Source organism: Neoarius graeffei, chromosome 16 (assembly GCF_027579695.1).
Source record: "Neoarius graeffei isolate fNeoGra1 chromosome 16, fNeoGra1.pri, whole genome shotgun sequence".
Taxonomy (NCBI): Eukaryota; Metazoa; Chordata; class Actinopteri; order Siluriformes; family Ariidae; genus Neoarius; species Neoarius graeffei.
The window spans coordinates 28,362,895-28,378,764 of NC_083584.1; the positions used below are offsets into that span (position 1 = coordinate 28,362,895).

Here is a 15,870-nt window from a genome sequence, read left to right on the forward strand (position 1 = left end):
ATATTTCAATCTCTCAAGCTATTTGGATTTGATCAACCCTTTATTAATATACAGTGGTGCTTGAAAGTTTGTGAACCCTTTAGAATTTTCTCTATTTCTGCATAAATATGACCTAAAACATCATCAGATTTTCACACAAGTCCTAAAAGTAGATAAAGAGAACCCAGTTAAGCAAATGAGACAAAAATATTCTACTTGGTCATTTATTTATTGAGGAAAATGATCCAATATTACATATCTGTGAGTGGCAAAAGTATGTGAACCTCTAGGATTAGCAGTAAATTTAAAGGTGAAATTAGACTCAGGTGTTTTCAATCAATGGGATGACAATCAGGTGTGAGTGGGCACCCTGTTTTATTTAAAGAACAGGGCTCTATCAAAGTCTGATCTTCACAACACATGTTTGTGGAAGTGTATCATGGCACGAACAAAGGAGATTTCTGAGGACCTCAGAAAAAGCGTTGTTGATGCTCATCAGGCTGGAAAAGGTTACAAAACCATCTCTAAAGAGTTTGGACTCCACCAATCTACAGTCAGACAGATTGTGTACAAATGAAGGAAATACAAGACCATTGTTACCCTCCCCAGGAGTGGTCAACCGGCAAAGATCACTCCAAGAGCAAGGCGTGTAATAGTTGGTGAGGTCACAAAAGACCCCAGGGTAACTTCTAAGCAACTGAAGGCCTCTCTCACATTGGCTAATGTTAAGGTTCATGAGTCCACCATCAGGAGAACACTGAACAACAATGGTGCGCATAGCAGGGTTGCAAGGAGAAAGCCACTGCTCTCCAAAAAGAACATTGCTGCTTGTCTGCAGTTTGCAGAAGATCATGTGGACAAGCCAGAAGATTATTGGAAAAATGTTTTGTGGACGGATGAGACCGAAATAGAACTTTTTGGTTTAAATGAGAAGCGTTATGTTTGGAGAAAGGAAAGCACTGCATTCTAGCATCAGAACCTTATCCCATCTGTGAAACATGGTGGTGGTACTATCATGGTTTGGGCCTGTTTTGCTGCATCTGGGCCAGGACGGCTTGCCATCATTGATGGAACAATGAATTCTGAATTATACCAGTGAATTCTAAAGGAAAATGTCATGACATCTGTCCATGAAGTGAATCTCAAGAGAAGGTGGATCATGCAGCAAGACAACAACCCTAAGCACACAAGTCGTTCTACCAAAGAATGGTTAAAGAGGGATAAAGTTAATGTTTTGGAATGGCCAAGTCAAAGTCCTGACCTTAATCCAATGGAAATGTTGTGGGAGGACCTGAAGCGAGCAGTTCATGTGAGGAAACCCACCAACATCCCAGAGTTGAAGCTGTTCTGTACGGAGGAACGGGCTAAAATTCCTCCAAGCTGGTGTGCAGGACTGATCAACAGTTACCGCAAACGTTTAGTTGCAGTTATTGCTGCACAAGGGGGTCACACCAGATACTGAAAGCAAAGGTTCACATACTTTTGCCACTCACAGATGTGTAATATTGGATCATTTTCCTCAATAAATAAATGACCAAGTATAATATTTTTGTCTCATTTGTTTAACTGGGTTCTCTTTATCTACTTTTAGGACTTGTGTGAAAATCTGATGATGTTTTAGGTCATATTTATGCAGAAATATAGAAAATTCTAAAGGGTTCACAAACTTTCAAGCACCACTGTAATTCAGATGCTTTATAATGACATAAACAGTTCAGTAATAGTTAACCATAACACTACCCAAAGATTTAATGTTGAGCGTGGAATAAGGCAAGGGTGTCGTCTTTCTCCCTTTTTATTTCTTCTAGTGACAGAGCTTCTTGCTTTAAATATAGTTAATGACCCTGACTTAAAGGGTCTATCTATTTTTCAGAGGGTAATCAAAATATCGCAACTGGCAGATGACATGATTTTATTTTTGCAAGATAAAGAACAACTTCCCCATGCGCTGGCTCTTGTAGAGCAATTTTCTAATGCATCAGGTCTCAAGTTGAATATTTCAAAATGTGAAATATTACCCCTACATGACTGCAACGACACCATAATGAATAACATCCCAGTAAAGCAAACAGTTAAATATTTAGGAATACAAATAACTAAGGACCCTAAGAATAGAGAGGAGTTGAATTTTGCAGGAAAAATAATTAAAGCCAAGAACATCTTTAACTCCTGGTTACAACGAGATCTAAGTATATATGGAAGAACTTTACTGTCTAAAGCAGATGGTCTTTCTCATTTTGTTTATCCCTCTCTTTCCCTATTTTTGAAAGATAAAACAATAAAACAGATCAACAAAATATTTCTGGATTTCATATGGAGAAATAAACCTCATAAATTGAAGAAGGAAGTGCTGACTGATTGTAAAGCTAATGGAGGTCTAGATTTCTTAGACTTCTCTAACACAATTGATTCCTTCAGGATTGGATGGATTCGAAGATGCCTTTTACAACCTAACTCACTGTGGTTTTTTATCCCTAATCACATATTCAATAAATTAGGTGGTCTTTCTTTTATTCTTAAGTGCAACTTCGTCCCGTCTAAATTACCTATTAAACTTTCTAATTTCCATAGGCAATGCCTACTTGCGGTGGCACGGTGGTGTAGAGGTTAGCGCTGTCGCCTCACAGCAAGAAGGTCCGGGTTCGAGCCCCGTGGCCGGCAAGGGCCTTTCTGTGCGGAGTTTGCATGTTCTCCCCGTGTCTGTGTGGGTTTCCTCCGGGTGCTCCGGTTTCCCCCACAGTCCAAAGACATGCAGGTTAGGTTAACTGGTGACTCTAAATTGACCGTAGGTGTGAATGTGAGTGTGAATGGTTGTCTGTGTCTATGTGTCAGCCCTGTGATGACCTGGCGACTTGTCCAGGGTGTACCCCGCCTTTCGCCCGTAGTCAGCTGGGATAGGCTCCAGCTTGCCTGCGACCCTGTAGAAGGATAAAGCGGCTAGAGATAATGAGATGAGAATGCCTACTTGCCTGGAGAATGTGCTTTGTTCATAACTTCTCCCCCCATAAAGTCGTTATCTGGAACAATTCTGACATTACTGTGAGAAACAAAACTTTATTTTACCCTAAATGGTTTGAACATGGTATATGTGATGTTATTTCTTTGTTTGATAATTCTGGCACTTTGTTGACATATGAGCAATTTTTGTCACGTTATTACTTCCCTATTGAGGTATTTCACCTGACGTCACAGGGTCACGTGACGCCCCGGTGTCCGCCATTTTGGACGGCAAGCTACATACTAACGCTGCAGACAGAGAGGGAGAACCAGCTTGAAAAAAAACGTGTTACAGACACCTAGAATCGATTAATTTGTCAGTAAGCGGTCTATAAATAACTATGGTGTTTGCTTGTTGTGCTGTGGGCTGCCACAACAGACAGGGACAGCGTGCAGGACTCTCCTTTTACCGGTTTCCTACTGACCCAGACAAGAGGGCCAAATGGATTGCAGCTATGAAGAGACAGGATTGGGAGCCAACTTGTGCTTGTCTCAGAGCGCGGATCTTTTTTTTTTATATTGAAAGTATCATTACAAAACAAGTAGATAAAGTGACATCAGACATAAAACGCAATAACAGAGGCTAGAAAGAAACGGGACAGAAATAAACAGGGAAATTACGTAAAAAGAAAGAAAGAGAAAAAAAAAAGAAAAGAAAAAGAGCGCGGATCTCCAAACACATGAGAAGCCTATCTTACGCACATATCACGCGGACTCCACACCTCCACACACGCATCGCGTCTGAAGTCATAACTCATCAGGGGAAATCGTGTCCGCATTGGCATGTTAAAAAAACAACCTCACGTCAACAATGATACCACACGCAAGAAAAAAAACAGTCAGGCTACTCAACAACCAACCTGGCAGCAGCAGTCGTTGTCAAGTAAACACAACACTTCGGATATGCAAATGCTTCCCGTTACGCACAATTGCTATGTAAATAAACATCATTTTGCTAATATTTTAGAGACCCCCCAACATTTCCCAAATCATGTTTTCAAGGGATCTCATGTCTGTTTCAGGGGATCTCGGATCCCCCGAGTAACAAGACAGTGTTGTGAACATAGCCTACCTTGTACCGTTTCAAACTGCTGGGGTCATCCTTCATCAAATTGTTGACTTCTGTCGACAACCTTGGCTCCATACCAAGGCTGGGTAGTGTTTATGATAAAAGACAGATCCAATTTAACACGAATCACAGCTTACTTTCTTGTTAAAACGCGCAAAGGTCTCCACCATCTCATACCGCCTTGCACTGAAGGACTTAAGCGCGCCGTCCAAAATGGCAGCATCACGTGACTTGGTCACGTGAGTGAAATACCTCAATACCCTTTCCTCAATTTAACACAGTAATCAAAGCAATCCCTCAAGGATTAGCTCTTCTTATTAAAAGTCACTTATATCATTTACCTATTAATACTCCTCCTCCTTCTTCAGAAATTGTATTGAACGGCATTAATATATTTGATAAAAAATGTGACAATAAACATGTGCGTCAGTCTCTTCAACTCAGGAACAAAATTTCTCCTAGAGGGAAATTCTTTTGGAACTCTTTAGTTCATAATATCAACTGGAAGAAGGCTTGGCTGCTACCTCACAAATATTGTATCGCTAATAAAATAAAAGAAATTCATTTTAAGATTCTTCACAAGCTTTACCCTACAAATGTAAATATTTCCAAATACACTGACATAAGTTTGAATTGTTCTTTTTGTGATAAAGAAGGTGAAACACTTGTACATTTATTTTTTGACTGTAAGATGGTAAAACAATTTCTAACAGACCTTAGTTTCTATCTTTTTGCGCAGCAGGGTCATTATGTTTTCAATCTTAAAGATATTTTCTTCTACTATGAAAACTCAACTGATTTATTGTTTGAATTTTTAGTTAATTTTTATATTTTACAGGCTAAGTTTTTCATTCATAAACAGAAATGGCAAAAGAATCAGCCTCTCTTTAATATTTTTATTCTACAAATGGGGCTGCACGGTGGTGTAGTGGTTAGCGCTGTCGCCTCACAGCAAGAAGGTCCTGGGTTCGAGCCCCGGGGCCGACAAGGGCCTTTCTGTGCGGAGTTTGCATGTTCTCCCCGTGTCCGTGTGGGTTTCCTCCGGGTGCTCCGGTTTCCCCCACAGTCCAAAGACATGCAGGTTAGGTTAACTGGTGACTCTAAATTGACCGTAGGTGTGAATGTGAGTGTGAATGGTTGTCTGTGTCTATGTGTCAGCCCTGTGATGACCTGGCAACTTGTCCAGGGTGTACCCCGCCTTTCGCCCATAGTCAGCTGGGATAGGCTCCAGCTTGCCTGCGACCCTGTAGAAGGATAAAGCGGCTAGAGATAATGAGATGAGATTCTACAAATGACCTCTCTTCTCAACTCTCTTAAGTTTGTACGTAATAAGAAAAATACAAGACTTCTGAACGTTCTCTAATATATATTCCTCGTTTTTTTCCTTTTAGTTGATTAATGTAATTTACTTTGTCTTTATGTACTTGTTTTAGTCATTTCTTGTTTTACCTTATTGTCACATGTCAATGTCATTGTTTTATTGCAATAAAAAATAAATAAAAAAATAAAATAAAAGTGAGGATCACGGGGATACTGGAAATTTAATAATTCCTTATTAAATGATGAATTCAATGACTGTATTAAAGAACTTGTAAAAAAAAAAAAAAAAAAAGACTTGCGACCACGTGATCAAGATGTTCTACGTCATGAGCGTCCGCCATGATGGTGGATAGACAAGCCACTAGAATTTTTTGTTCATAAAAATGGCAGAAATTACAACCGTCTTTCTCTCTGTTCACCTTAGAAATGGAAACACTAAGTCTTTAAATATAGTTAAGAAAAACTCAAAAAATGACAGACTGTTGTGTCTTATTAGCACAGTATTGAATAGGTGATCTGCTAACTCTTTACATAATTGATTACTTGCATTCATGATGTTAGTTTTTTCTTTTGTTTTTGCTTCTTGTTTTTTTTTTTTTACTTCTTTGTCAATATCTGGTGTCTATGTATTTCCTTTAAATTATTGGCTTGGTTGTATTGTATTGTTCTAATAAAGCGTTCAAAAAAAAAAAAAGCCTTCCGCATAGAATCATACATCATCCTCACCGCCATATTGGATGTGGCAAAGTGGAGAATAAAGATGCCTCATTCATGTGCTGCGTTTAACTGTACCAACAGGTTTACCGTCCAAACGAGATCACATGGGATTACCTTTCACAGGTGAGACTGGAAAAATACTTTTCATTGTATTTGGTCATTATAACGTAATTTTACGAACAGATTTTTCTGACTTTGTGGCTAATATGGAGTCTCGCGCATAATAGCCGCTCAGTGAAACCTGTCTCCAAACAACGAATATAATTTATTTCATAGCCCACCCAACCAATTTCACCACCAGCTGTCAGACGGTGATGGCACACTCAAAAATAGAAGAGATTGGAAGCATGTCAGACTGTGAAGCAATCACATGGAGCAATCCCATTGTAATATAGTTTAATTGAATTTTTTTCCATATAGCACTGTATATTGCAAAAATTGTTTCTGGAGACATTTTATAGCCTATCTGCACGGCCTTTAACGAAAGTGATGCGGAGACAGCACGGCTTCAGCAGCATAAGCACAGCACATTATTCTACACGCTCCCCACTGAGCTCCAAAACATGCCTTGATGTGTAGATATCGTTAGTAGCCTACAATAGTAGCAGCAGAATTTAAAAAAAAAAAAAAAAAAAAAAATCTGATAGCTTGATTCCGGTATGGACCCTTTTCACGTGACGTCACGACAAACGTGGCCGCCATTTTGGACATGTACTACCAGTAGTTTACCACAGCCAGCATTGAGGAACAGCAGCAAAGAAAGTGTTTATTTTCAGCAAGACTTCCATCATGCCACTATATTGTTGTGCACCTGGATGTAGTAACCATCAGCAAACAAGGCAAGGGTTATCATTTTATCGGATCCTGGTAGATGCTGACCGACGGAGAAGATGGATAGCGGCATACCAGCGCTTGTGTAGTGACCACTTTGTTGGAGGTAAGACGAATAAAATTAGCCAGAAAAGGCATTATATTGCTGTTAACATTCCATTCTAGTTTACTGTAATTATGATCTAGCAGCTATTTACACCGGATCCAGTGTAAATAGCCGCCGGAGCCAACGTCCGAGGTTCCGGAGCGCGCTTGCTCCGGTATTGATAGGTATTTCGCACACTATAACCATCACATTAAAAGTTGTTTTGATGCCTGTTTGTTTCCCCAAATGTGTGAATAAAAGGCATCAAGTTAAATATTATTGTAGAAAGGGGCTTTATGAAGTTCAGTCCATTTACTTGCATTGGTTTACAGGGAAGATTTGCCACATCAAATATGGCAGACACTCTGACGTACCCCAGCAACGGGGCCACCAGCTCAATGCAGCATTTGTTTATATAGCCTGGGCCCACCCATCCTAAGTGTGACGCAACACGAGGGCCTGTTGCAAGCTTAGTCTGGCAAGGCAAGCTACCTACAGCTCTTCCAAGCTCCCGAAAAATCGGGGAGGGTGGCGGGCACGATGGACAATAGGGTCGCCTCACTCCCTCGCCATGGTGAGCACCCTCATACTAAATTTTTCTAGAAAAAACCCTGCAGTATTAAATACCTCCCTTTCGAAGATTCCAGTCATCCAAACAAGACATTTTTAGGCCTTGAAAACTGAAAGTTGTATTTAAGGCTTTAAGAGACTCTTTAAGGACCCACAGGAACCGTGTTTGCAGAAGGAGCTCTGGAGCCAAGGAAGTTTCTCAATACTGAACAGCATGCCAAGTGATCTTAGATGATTACAGTCTGGTGTTCTAACCAAACCAGCTTTTATGCTGAAGAGCTACTCTAAATCCTGCAGGTTTTCAGCACACTAAGGCTGCTGGGCCATAGAAGGTTCACGCTGCACGCGTGTAAAGAAAAGTGGACAAACGTAGCATGACTTGCTCTGGGCCACAGAACGGCGTTCACGTTGCACACTTCACGCGTGAAGCAAGAAATGAACATGCACACTTTTTTCTAGGCGTGAAGATGGAAATTCCAGTCAATGCATGCGGTCACCGCCGCGCCAGCCAATCAGAACAGGTCTAGGGAGATAACTATGCTTTCAGGGGAAAACTTCAGAAAAAATATAATTGAATGGTATAATTGAAAAATAGTTCTTCATCGGGATTGTCAAGCAGATTATAGAATGTTCGGTGAAATTCACCACGGGTTTCTCTCAGAAGGAAGTGTTCTCGGCTCCAAATTCTGTTCCTTTTTCTCTTCCTCTGTCTCAGTAAAAGCAGAATGAGGCAATCGTCGTCATCCGAAGAGTCCATATTGTTGGTTACTCGGTCAAAGTAGAACAGACGCAACACGTGAACATCCAAGCATGAAGTTTAATGGCCCAGGGTCCGGTTCTTCACGTGAACGTGTAGCGTGCACCTTCTATGGCCCAGCTGCCTAAAGAGACTGCTAAACTAGTTGAATTTAAAAACTAAGCCAAATTAAACGCACCAAGTGCTGTGAAAGTTTATAAAAATATGGCCGTTTATTCGTGTACGTCAGTTTTACATATATACAAACCTGTTAAAACCACCAAGTTTGAAAATCTTTACAGGAAAGATTAAATAAACCCAAGATAATTGCACATCACTTGTTGAAAGTCAAAAAAACCTAAATCAATCTCCACACCACAGTTCTGAGTTGTCCAAGGCACAAGCTTCGAGCCACTTTCATGCATCTGAGGCAGTGTTATCTTCTGCTTCAGTCACAACCCCTGTATTCTCTGCATCTTTGGTGTTCGTTTCCTCATCCTCCAGATTTAATGCGTCTTCGTTTTTGCACTCAGGATTGTCATCTTCCACATCAAAGGCGATTTCTCGTAGTTCTTCCAAGTTGTCTGGACTTTTACCAGTTAACCGCTGTCACCAGATTAATAAGTTAGTATTCTGAATACTACAGCAACATCAAGCACAAATGAAAACCAAGAGCTTACCTCGATCATGTCAGCCATGTGTTGGACATGCTGTGCCAACTCCTGTAGTTCATCATTCTCACTTCGCAGCTTAGCAATCTGCTCATCTTTGGCTTCTATTTCTTTGTGAAGCTGTTGGGAAAACATTGGTCACTTAAATTGAGAGAGGAGACTAAAGGGGAAAAGAACACTAGATTTACATGCTACACACCTGTCAGGTTAATCTAGTCTTGTAACTGTTCAGGTTTTCATTCAAGGGCATTTAAAAAACCTACAATCCACCCCACACAAGTTTACCATCGCAAGCCAGGTCCAAACAAGGACAAGAGCCATTTAAGTGTGAGCATGCCCACAATACATCTTTGAGGCTGGTTTGTTTACTGTAATATTACCCAAAATGGAAAACAAGCTACAGTAAAACCTTCAAAGGGAACAGCCTTACTACTGGATACTAAATCAGTAAACAAAATCTATGCCATGATGACTCATTCGTACTGAAAAGAGCCAGTAAGGTAGGGCTAAATGCTGAAATCACAGACCTTCTCATTTTCCTGGAGAACATTGAAAAGGGCTTTCTGTCGCTCCTCTGCCAACTGCTTCCAGTAAGAGGAGGTAGGGGTTTCTGAGGTGGGGTTGGCAGGCAAACAAAAACATGTTTTTGACTAGGTTTGACCTTGACCCAACTACACAATACAACTTAAGGGACTGAAAAAAAAAAAACCTGTTTAAGGACACGATACATGTAATTTCCACTATAGTTCTGTTGGTCCTTTATCTAGACACCATGACAAAAAGGAGACTAAAGCCCATACAATTCGTTACCTTTGACCATCAGCTCATAGGCTTCTTTTGAGATTCCTTCAGTTTGGTTTTCATTTTCTAGGTCTGCATGTTTCACTGCCACTTCAGCTTTAACTCTCTTTGAGCCCTTCACCTGGTCAGCACCCCATAGCTTCCTCTTAGGAACTGCCTTGCCAGTCTGGAGGGGAGGAGAGAAAGTTTGTGGTGTGTATCATGGCTGTCAGTTCAAAACCTGCTATGTGACAATTTAGGTCAAATTGGGTTCTCTATGCTGATTGGTCAATTGACCTCATGCTTCCATTTATGCCAATTAGAAAATGGAAGGACCAATGGATAATCCAGAAGAGACTAGAGATTAAATCCCTTTCATGTGATGGGTCCAAATAAGCTATGTGCACCTAGTGGCACACAGATTCTGCACACAATACTCTTAGTCACTCAGATTGCACATGGGAGGTTTTGCATGTCAAACCTCATGTGCAAATATCTGACATGCAGAACCTCGTGTTCTCAAGGATGATTTTTTTTGCAATTTACACTAATATAATGCTGCAATTAGCTATTCTGATGGATATTTAACTGACCAAGCTAATAGAATAAGTAAACTTTTACTGGCTTCTCAGCTTGTTATTTCAGAGTTTTATTCAGTTTACATCTCCTGTAAAAATATCACATAGCAGGTTTTGACCAGACAGTGACAGTATTCAGTTTAACCAGTCTTCATTCCCTCAAAACTCATCTGTACCTCAATCAGCTTCCCAAGAGGCTTATTGACAGCAGATGGCTGGAGGACCTGAAGTGTTTTCCTCCTAGATGTCCCCGATGTTTTTGCTGTAAAAAACATCTAGAAGACATAAAGAGGGCTTTCAGGAGGTGGCATGTGAACATTAATATCTGAATACAAGACAGTTAACAAGTGACCTGAAAAACCTACATTTCATAACATTCCCACAGCTCCTTTGTCTCCACTTGTTAGTCATTGTGAGACATAAGGACTGTAGCTAAGCAGCATCATGTATGCATGCCTAACTAGTGTGGGAAAGGGGCAGGACCATCAGCAACAGGAGGCAAAACACCTCAAATTCCCACAGTCAGACCCTGGTGCTTACATATCTTACTGCATGAACCTTAAACAAGTACCGTGGGAGCTTGCTTTAAAAAGAAGCAACTCATTAACTAACACCTAACTTGTTTTCAGTAATGTTCCCACCCACAAACAGTGGCAGTAGAAACCACACTTAACAGGATTAAACACCAGCATATATTGCACCTGTGTGGGCAATGATTAATTCAACTAGTAAAACAAGGGCTTGTCTAAAGTCAAGACATGTACATAAGTTACAAACTAATGTGAACACTGTTTTAAAGCATTGCTCAGACTAACTTCTAAATGGTTAAGCCCTAGAGGTTGGCCAATTCAGATTGTATAAACTAGCATTGTTTCACATTCCCCCCCCCCCTCCCATAGATCAAGTTTGAGAATTTAACAGGTTTGCCTAACATCTACCCATGACCCTGCAGCTGAGCCCCCCCCCATTTTAACTAGCAGACTACTTTAGTAATAAGACATTTCCAAGTTATACCCAATATTACAGTTGATTTAAAAAAAAAAAGTCCCTAATCTGTCCATTGGGGATTTCTTAGGATATGCAATGCTAAAAGGCAAATGGCTTCCAGGTGCAGTGAAAGCCAAGCAATTGTGCTTGATGGGATAGTATAAAGACCAATTTATATTCATTTATTAGATTACAGGCAGGACCCTTCTGAAAAACACCATGGTGATGAGAGCCTCCTGTATAGACAAATGAGGCAGAATGCAAACTTAATGCAAGGAAAACCCCAAGTTTAAAGGGGAACTGAAGGCAATTTTTATCATCAAATTTCTCTCATTTTATGAAGTGTAGGAATGCATTTCTGACAGCCATTGTCACTGCTATAGCAAGTTGAGTATTTGAAATGCTATGCAATACTAGTCCACATGTCAAAGCAATGGCTGTAAAAGAGATTCACCAAGATCTGTGCAAGACTTTGACAGAAGTAAAACATACAGCAGAAGTCAAAGTGACCAACATCTGCCAACATTGTCGAAAGATGTGCACACCCGCCTCCAAATGCTGACAATCAAGCTGGAAGTTCTGTGTCCAAAATCGCTCCGTAGTCACCATGTAGGACACCATTTTGTAGTGCAGTCCAAAACTTTGGTGAGGATTATGTGGGAAATCTGCTCAGTGTAATATTTATTAAAAAAAAAAAAAAAAAAAAAAAAACACATTTATTTTGAAAACCCCAATGATGTAAACACCAGTGCAACAGACATCCTTATCCGGTCATCTTTCCAACTCTTCTCTACTCCACATTGGTTCAAAGTCATATGGAATAGTCTCCATCAATGAAGCTGGCAAATCTTGAAATTAATCTAAATTGGAATGATATGGTGATATGGACCCTTTTCACGTGACATCACGACAAACGCGGCCGCCATTTTGGACGTGTACTACCAGTAGTTTACCACAACCAACATTGAGGAACGGCAGCAAAGAAAGTTTTTACTTTCAGCAAGACTTCCATCATGCCACTATATTGTTGTGCACCTGGATGTAGTAGCCATCAAACAAGGCAAGGTTTATCATTTTATCGGATCCCGACGGAGAAGATGGATAGCGGCCATAAACAGATTGGCAGCCCTCGGCATACCAACGCTTATGTAGTGACCACTTTGTTGGAGGCAAGACGAATAAAATTAGCCAGAAAAGGCATTACATTGCTGTTAACATTCTGTGGCGGCGAGTGTGTAACCAAATAGGCTAAAATAACCCATTGTAACCTCTTTGTTCTTCTGTAGTAGCTATTGTTGACTAGCTAATGTCAACAAGTAGCTGGTAGGTTACTGTAGCAATGCTTACGTTCAGTCATTTGGATGACTGTTAAAACCTTTCAGTCTCAAGTTTCCTTTACTGTATTTACTAGTTTACTGTAATTATGATCCAGCAGCTATTTACACCGGATCCAGTATAAATAGCTGCCAGAGCCGACGTCCGAGGTTCCGGAGCACGCTCCGGCTTGCTCTCCCTCAAATTAAGCAGCGCGCGCCGGCTTGCTCCCGGAGTGCTCCGGCCGAGGTTCCCCTCAAATTAAGCAGCGCGCGCCGGCTTGCTCCTGGAGTGCTCCGGCTGAGGTTCCCCTCAAATTAAGCAGTGCGCGCCGGCTTGCTCCTGGAGTGCTCCGGCCGAGGTTCCGGAGCACACTCTGGCCGAGGTTGCCCTCAAATTAAGCAGCGCACTCCGGCTTACTCCGGAGCAAGCCGGCGCGCGCTCCGTAACCTCGGCCAGAGCACTCCTGGAGCAAGCCGGAGCGCGCTCCGGAACCTCGGACGTTGGCGTGTATGGCAATGGGTTTTTAACGACATAGGTATACAGATCATGTGGGCCGAAGTCAGGTAAAGACGAGGGCTTCGTGTACTCCCGTACGTCAGTGAGCAATCCTGGTGGAAGCAGGTAAACGTCGTTCTCCAAGCCTGCTAACCTCAATTTTTGCAAATACCTCTCCCTCTGCTCGCCCTGTAAATGCCCTACGTCGCTGGATAGTGAAGGTGTTTTCTGCATCTCGCTCCTTTTTCTTTTATGTCTTTCGTTTGTCGCCTTCCTCACACTCAAACTGATTCGAGCCAAAGTCCACTACATGTCCAAAATGGCGGTCGCGTTTACGAAGGTCACGTGACTGAAAAGGGTCTATAGCCACCGTGTAAACAGCTTTCAAAATGGCAGCGGCGCTGACACTTCATATTTGAAGTCTCGCACAAGTCTCGTGAAGATCGCGCGCATAAGCGACACCTGCTGTGGACCAAACGAACTGCATTCAACATGGCTAAAAACCGAGAAGGCCGATAAGCGTAATATGCCAATACGAGTCACGATATAAGGTTAATAAAACCGAAAAGGTAGTTGAACACCACGTTAAGGAGGGAAAAAAATAAATAAAAATCATAGACGACTTCAGTTCCCCTTTTACCCTCCCAGCACAGCCATTTAGAAGTAAATTACATCCAAACCCACTGAGTAAACTTTACATACCTTTAAGTTTTCATGTGGATTCTCAGCTTGCTTCGTTTTTCTGACAGAATTCATTTCTTCAGTTATCTACAGACAATTGAGAGAGGAGGAAAGATGTATACATGTTAGTTAAATGACAGTTATAAGCCTAGTTTACTGGACAACTGAATAGGATTATCCTAATCTTAAGTAGAAAGATAAAAAACCCTACAGGTTTGTGGCTCTGTGGGTAGAAAACTCGAGTGGGACCAAATAAAATATTTACATATTTGGCAATTATGTCCCAACAACTCATTTTTATCTCCACAGTGGAAGGGAGAGCCAGGCTGTTTAAAAAAAAAAAATATATATATATATATATATATAGAGAGAGAGAGAGAGAGATATGGACATGTTTGGTAAAAGGTAAGACATGCTAATTTACCAAGATAACTAAAGTAACAAGCTGGTCTATTATAACTAAATTTTGCTGAGAGAAAAGAGACACGACTAGCCAACACGCTAACAAACATAGGCGCCAAAACTAGTGATGTGCCTTCCATAAAGGAGTCGGCTCTTTTGGGTGAACACTGAACCGACTCACATGAGGCCTGTTCTATATAGCTTCTTTTTAAACTGGGGGAGGCACACCAAGATACAAGACACCACACCCATAAAGCAATGCCAAGTAATCAAGTCAAACTCAGTAAAATTGAGAAACATTCCAGCCATGATTAGCAAGAGCACGACAAAAATTGTCCAATTTAAGAAAGGAAAAAAAAAAAAGCCACACGCAGTAAGCCATTAGAGAGCTGAAAGAGTCAGTTCTTATCGGTGAGCCGAATCACCCCATTTGGCTCACTGAAGAGCCGAAATTCCCCTCCTTAGCAAAAAGCTAGCTAATCAAACAAAAACACTTTGAAATACAAGCCTTTACACATTTAGCCAACAAGAAGAGTCAAGTTCTCTTGTTAAAGAAATAAAATAAGCGAACTAACAGAGAAAAAAAAAAGACCAGCCATTACAGAACTCCTACACTACAGCTAGCATAAGGTTTGCTAGCCCGCCATAAATACCTTTAAAACAATAGAGTTCCACAACTCTCCAACAGAAAACGGTCCAAGAACAGTTCATTACTAAAAATAAAAGATAAACTAATTACCTCAGTACAAAGTACTAACGTTACTCCTTACCGTCTCCAACACACTCTGTTTAAGTCCGGTACTGAAACGTGAATAGAGAAATGCACGCGCCACAAGCTTTAAGTACCGGCCCCGAGTTTGGTCACGTGACTGTGGGACAAACGAAACCAAATCTTTCTGGTAATTCGAGTCATTTAGTTCAATTCACTGAAGCGATACGAATCTTTTACTCAATTATCAGTCCAGGCAGCGGAGAGCACATAGGTCCTGTAAAGTGCTTAAGATTTTCCTGTCCTAACGAGCTTGTATTTTGCTAATCAGTTAATGTTCGCAGAATCACTAAAACCTACAGGGATATACAGCACCAGAGTCGGGGAGTTACACAGTGATATGCCTCTGCTTGTACCAAAACATAAAATGTACAGAACTGCACAAACATGCGTTACGAACTCCCTTGTCATCTGTCAATCTCCTTCTTAATCATTTGGTAAAGAACTGTTGCATAATACTTAATATAAGAGTTGACAGTGTATTTAGATTCATCTCTGGTGTGAACAATTCAAGCGTGGAACTGGCGATGGGTCGTTCACAAACGAATCGGTTCTTTGAATCGGCTCTTTGATGTCAACTAGAAGAACCGACTCGTTTTTTGTTTTTTTTTAAGATGTAATGTCGAACGAACCTTCTTAATGAAGCTCAGACACAAAAGCATTAGTGCATGGGATTCTTACACATTCAGTTCCTTGCAGATTTAACAATTATTGAAATGGATTTTATGATAATGACGTTATCCTATTATTTAGAATATATATTAAGATTTTAGGAAATGACTGCAACCCTAGCTATGCAAAGAAAAACAATCACTGGTCAAAACATCCCAAAATGCTGTCTGCTAGGGGAGAAAAACCGGCAGTGAACCGTTTGGGAGATGAACGA

General features: G+C 40.9%; 1 protein-coding gene across 2 annotated transcripts; it reads right to left on the reverse strand.

The window, feature by feature from the left end:
* Positions 1–8,509: 8,509 nt before the first annotated feature.
* Positions 8,510–15,075, reverse strand: gmnn (geminin DNA replication inhibitor). Of its 2 annotated transcripts, none has more exons than XM_060942045.1 (7): positions 14,986–15,075; positions 13,835–13,900; positions 10,510–10,608; positions 9,786–9,942; positions 9,503–9,585; positions 8,985–9,095; positions 8,510–8,910 (listed from the first exon to the last, which is right to left on the reverse strand). In XM_060942045.1, exons 2-7 carry the CDS (start codon positions 13,886–13,888, stop codon positions 8,722–8,724), a joined length of 693 nt encoding a protein of 230 aa, XP_060798028.1. In that variant the 5' UTR covers positions 13,889–13,900; positions 14,986–15,075; the 3' UTR covers positions 8,510–8,721. The 2 variants fall into 2 exon arrangements, with proteins under 2 accessions (XP_060798028.1, XP_060798027.1); XM_060942044.1 differs by having other exon boundaries at positions 14,955–15,058.
* Between the last annotated feature and the right edge of the window lie 795 nt (positions 15,076–15,870).

What these genes read in the sequence shown, in the direction of transcription:
- gmnn (XM_060942045.1), bottom strand. Translation starts at nt 13,888, where the DNA reads ATGAATTCTGTCAGAAAAACGAAGCAAGCTGAGAATCCACATGAAAAC. An exon ending in ATCCACATGAAAACTTAAAG is followed by an intron (nt 10,609 to 13,834) that starts GTATGTAAAGTT and finishes TATGTCTTCTAG; the next exon opens with ATGTTTTTTACAGCAAAAAC. An exon ending in ACATGGCTGACATGATCGAG is followed by an intron (nt 8,911 to 8,984) that starts GTAAGCTCTTGG and finishes ATCTGGTGACAG; the next exon opens with CGGTTAACTGGTAAAAGTCC.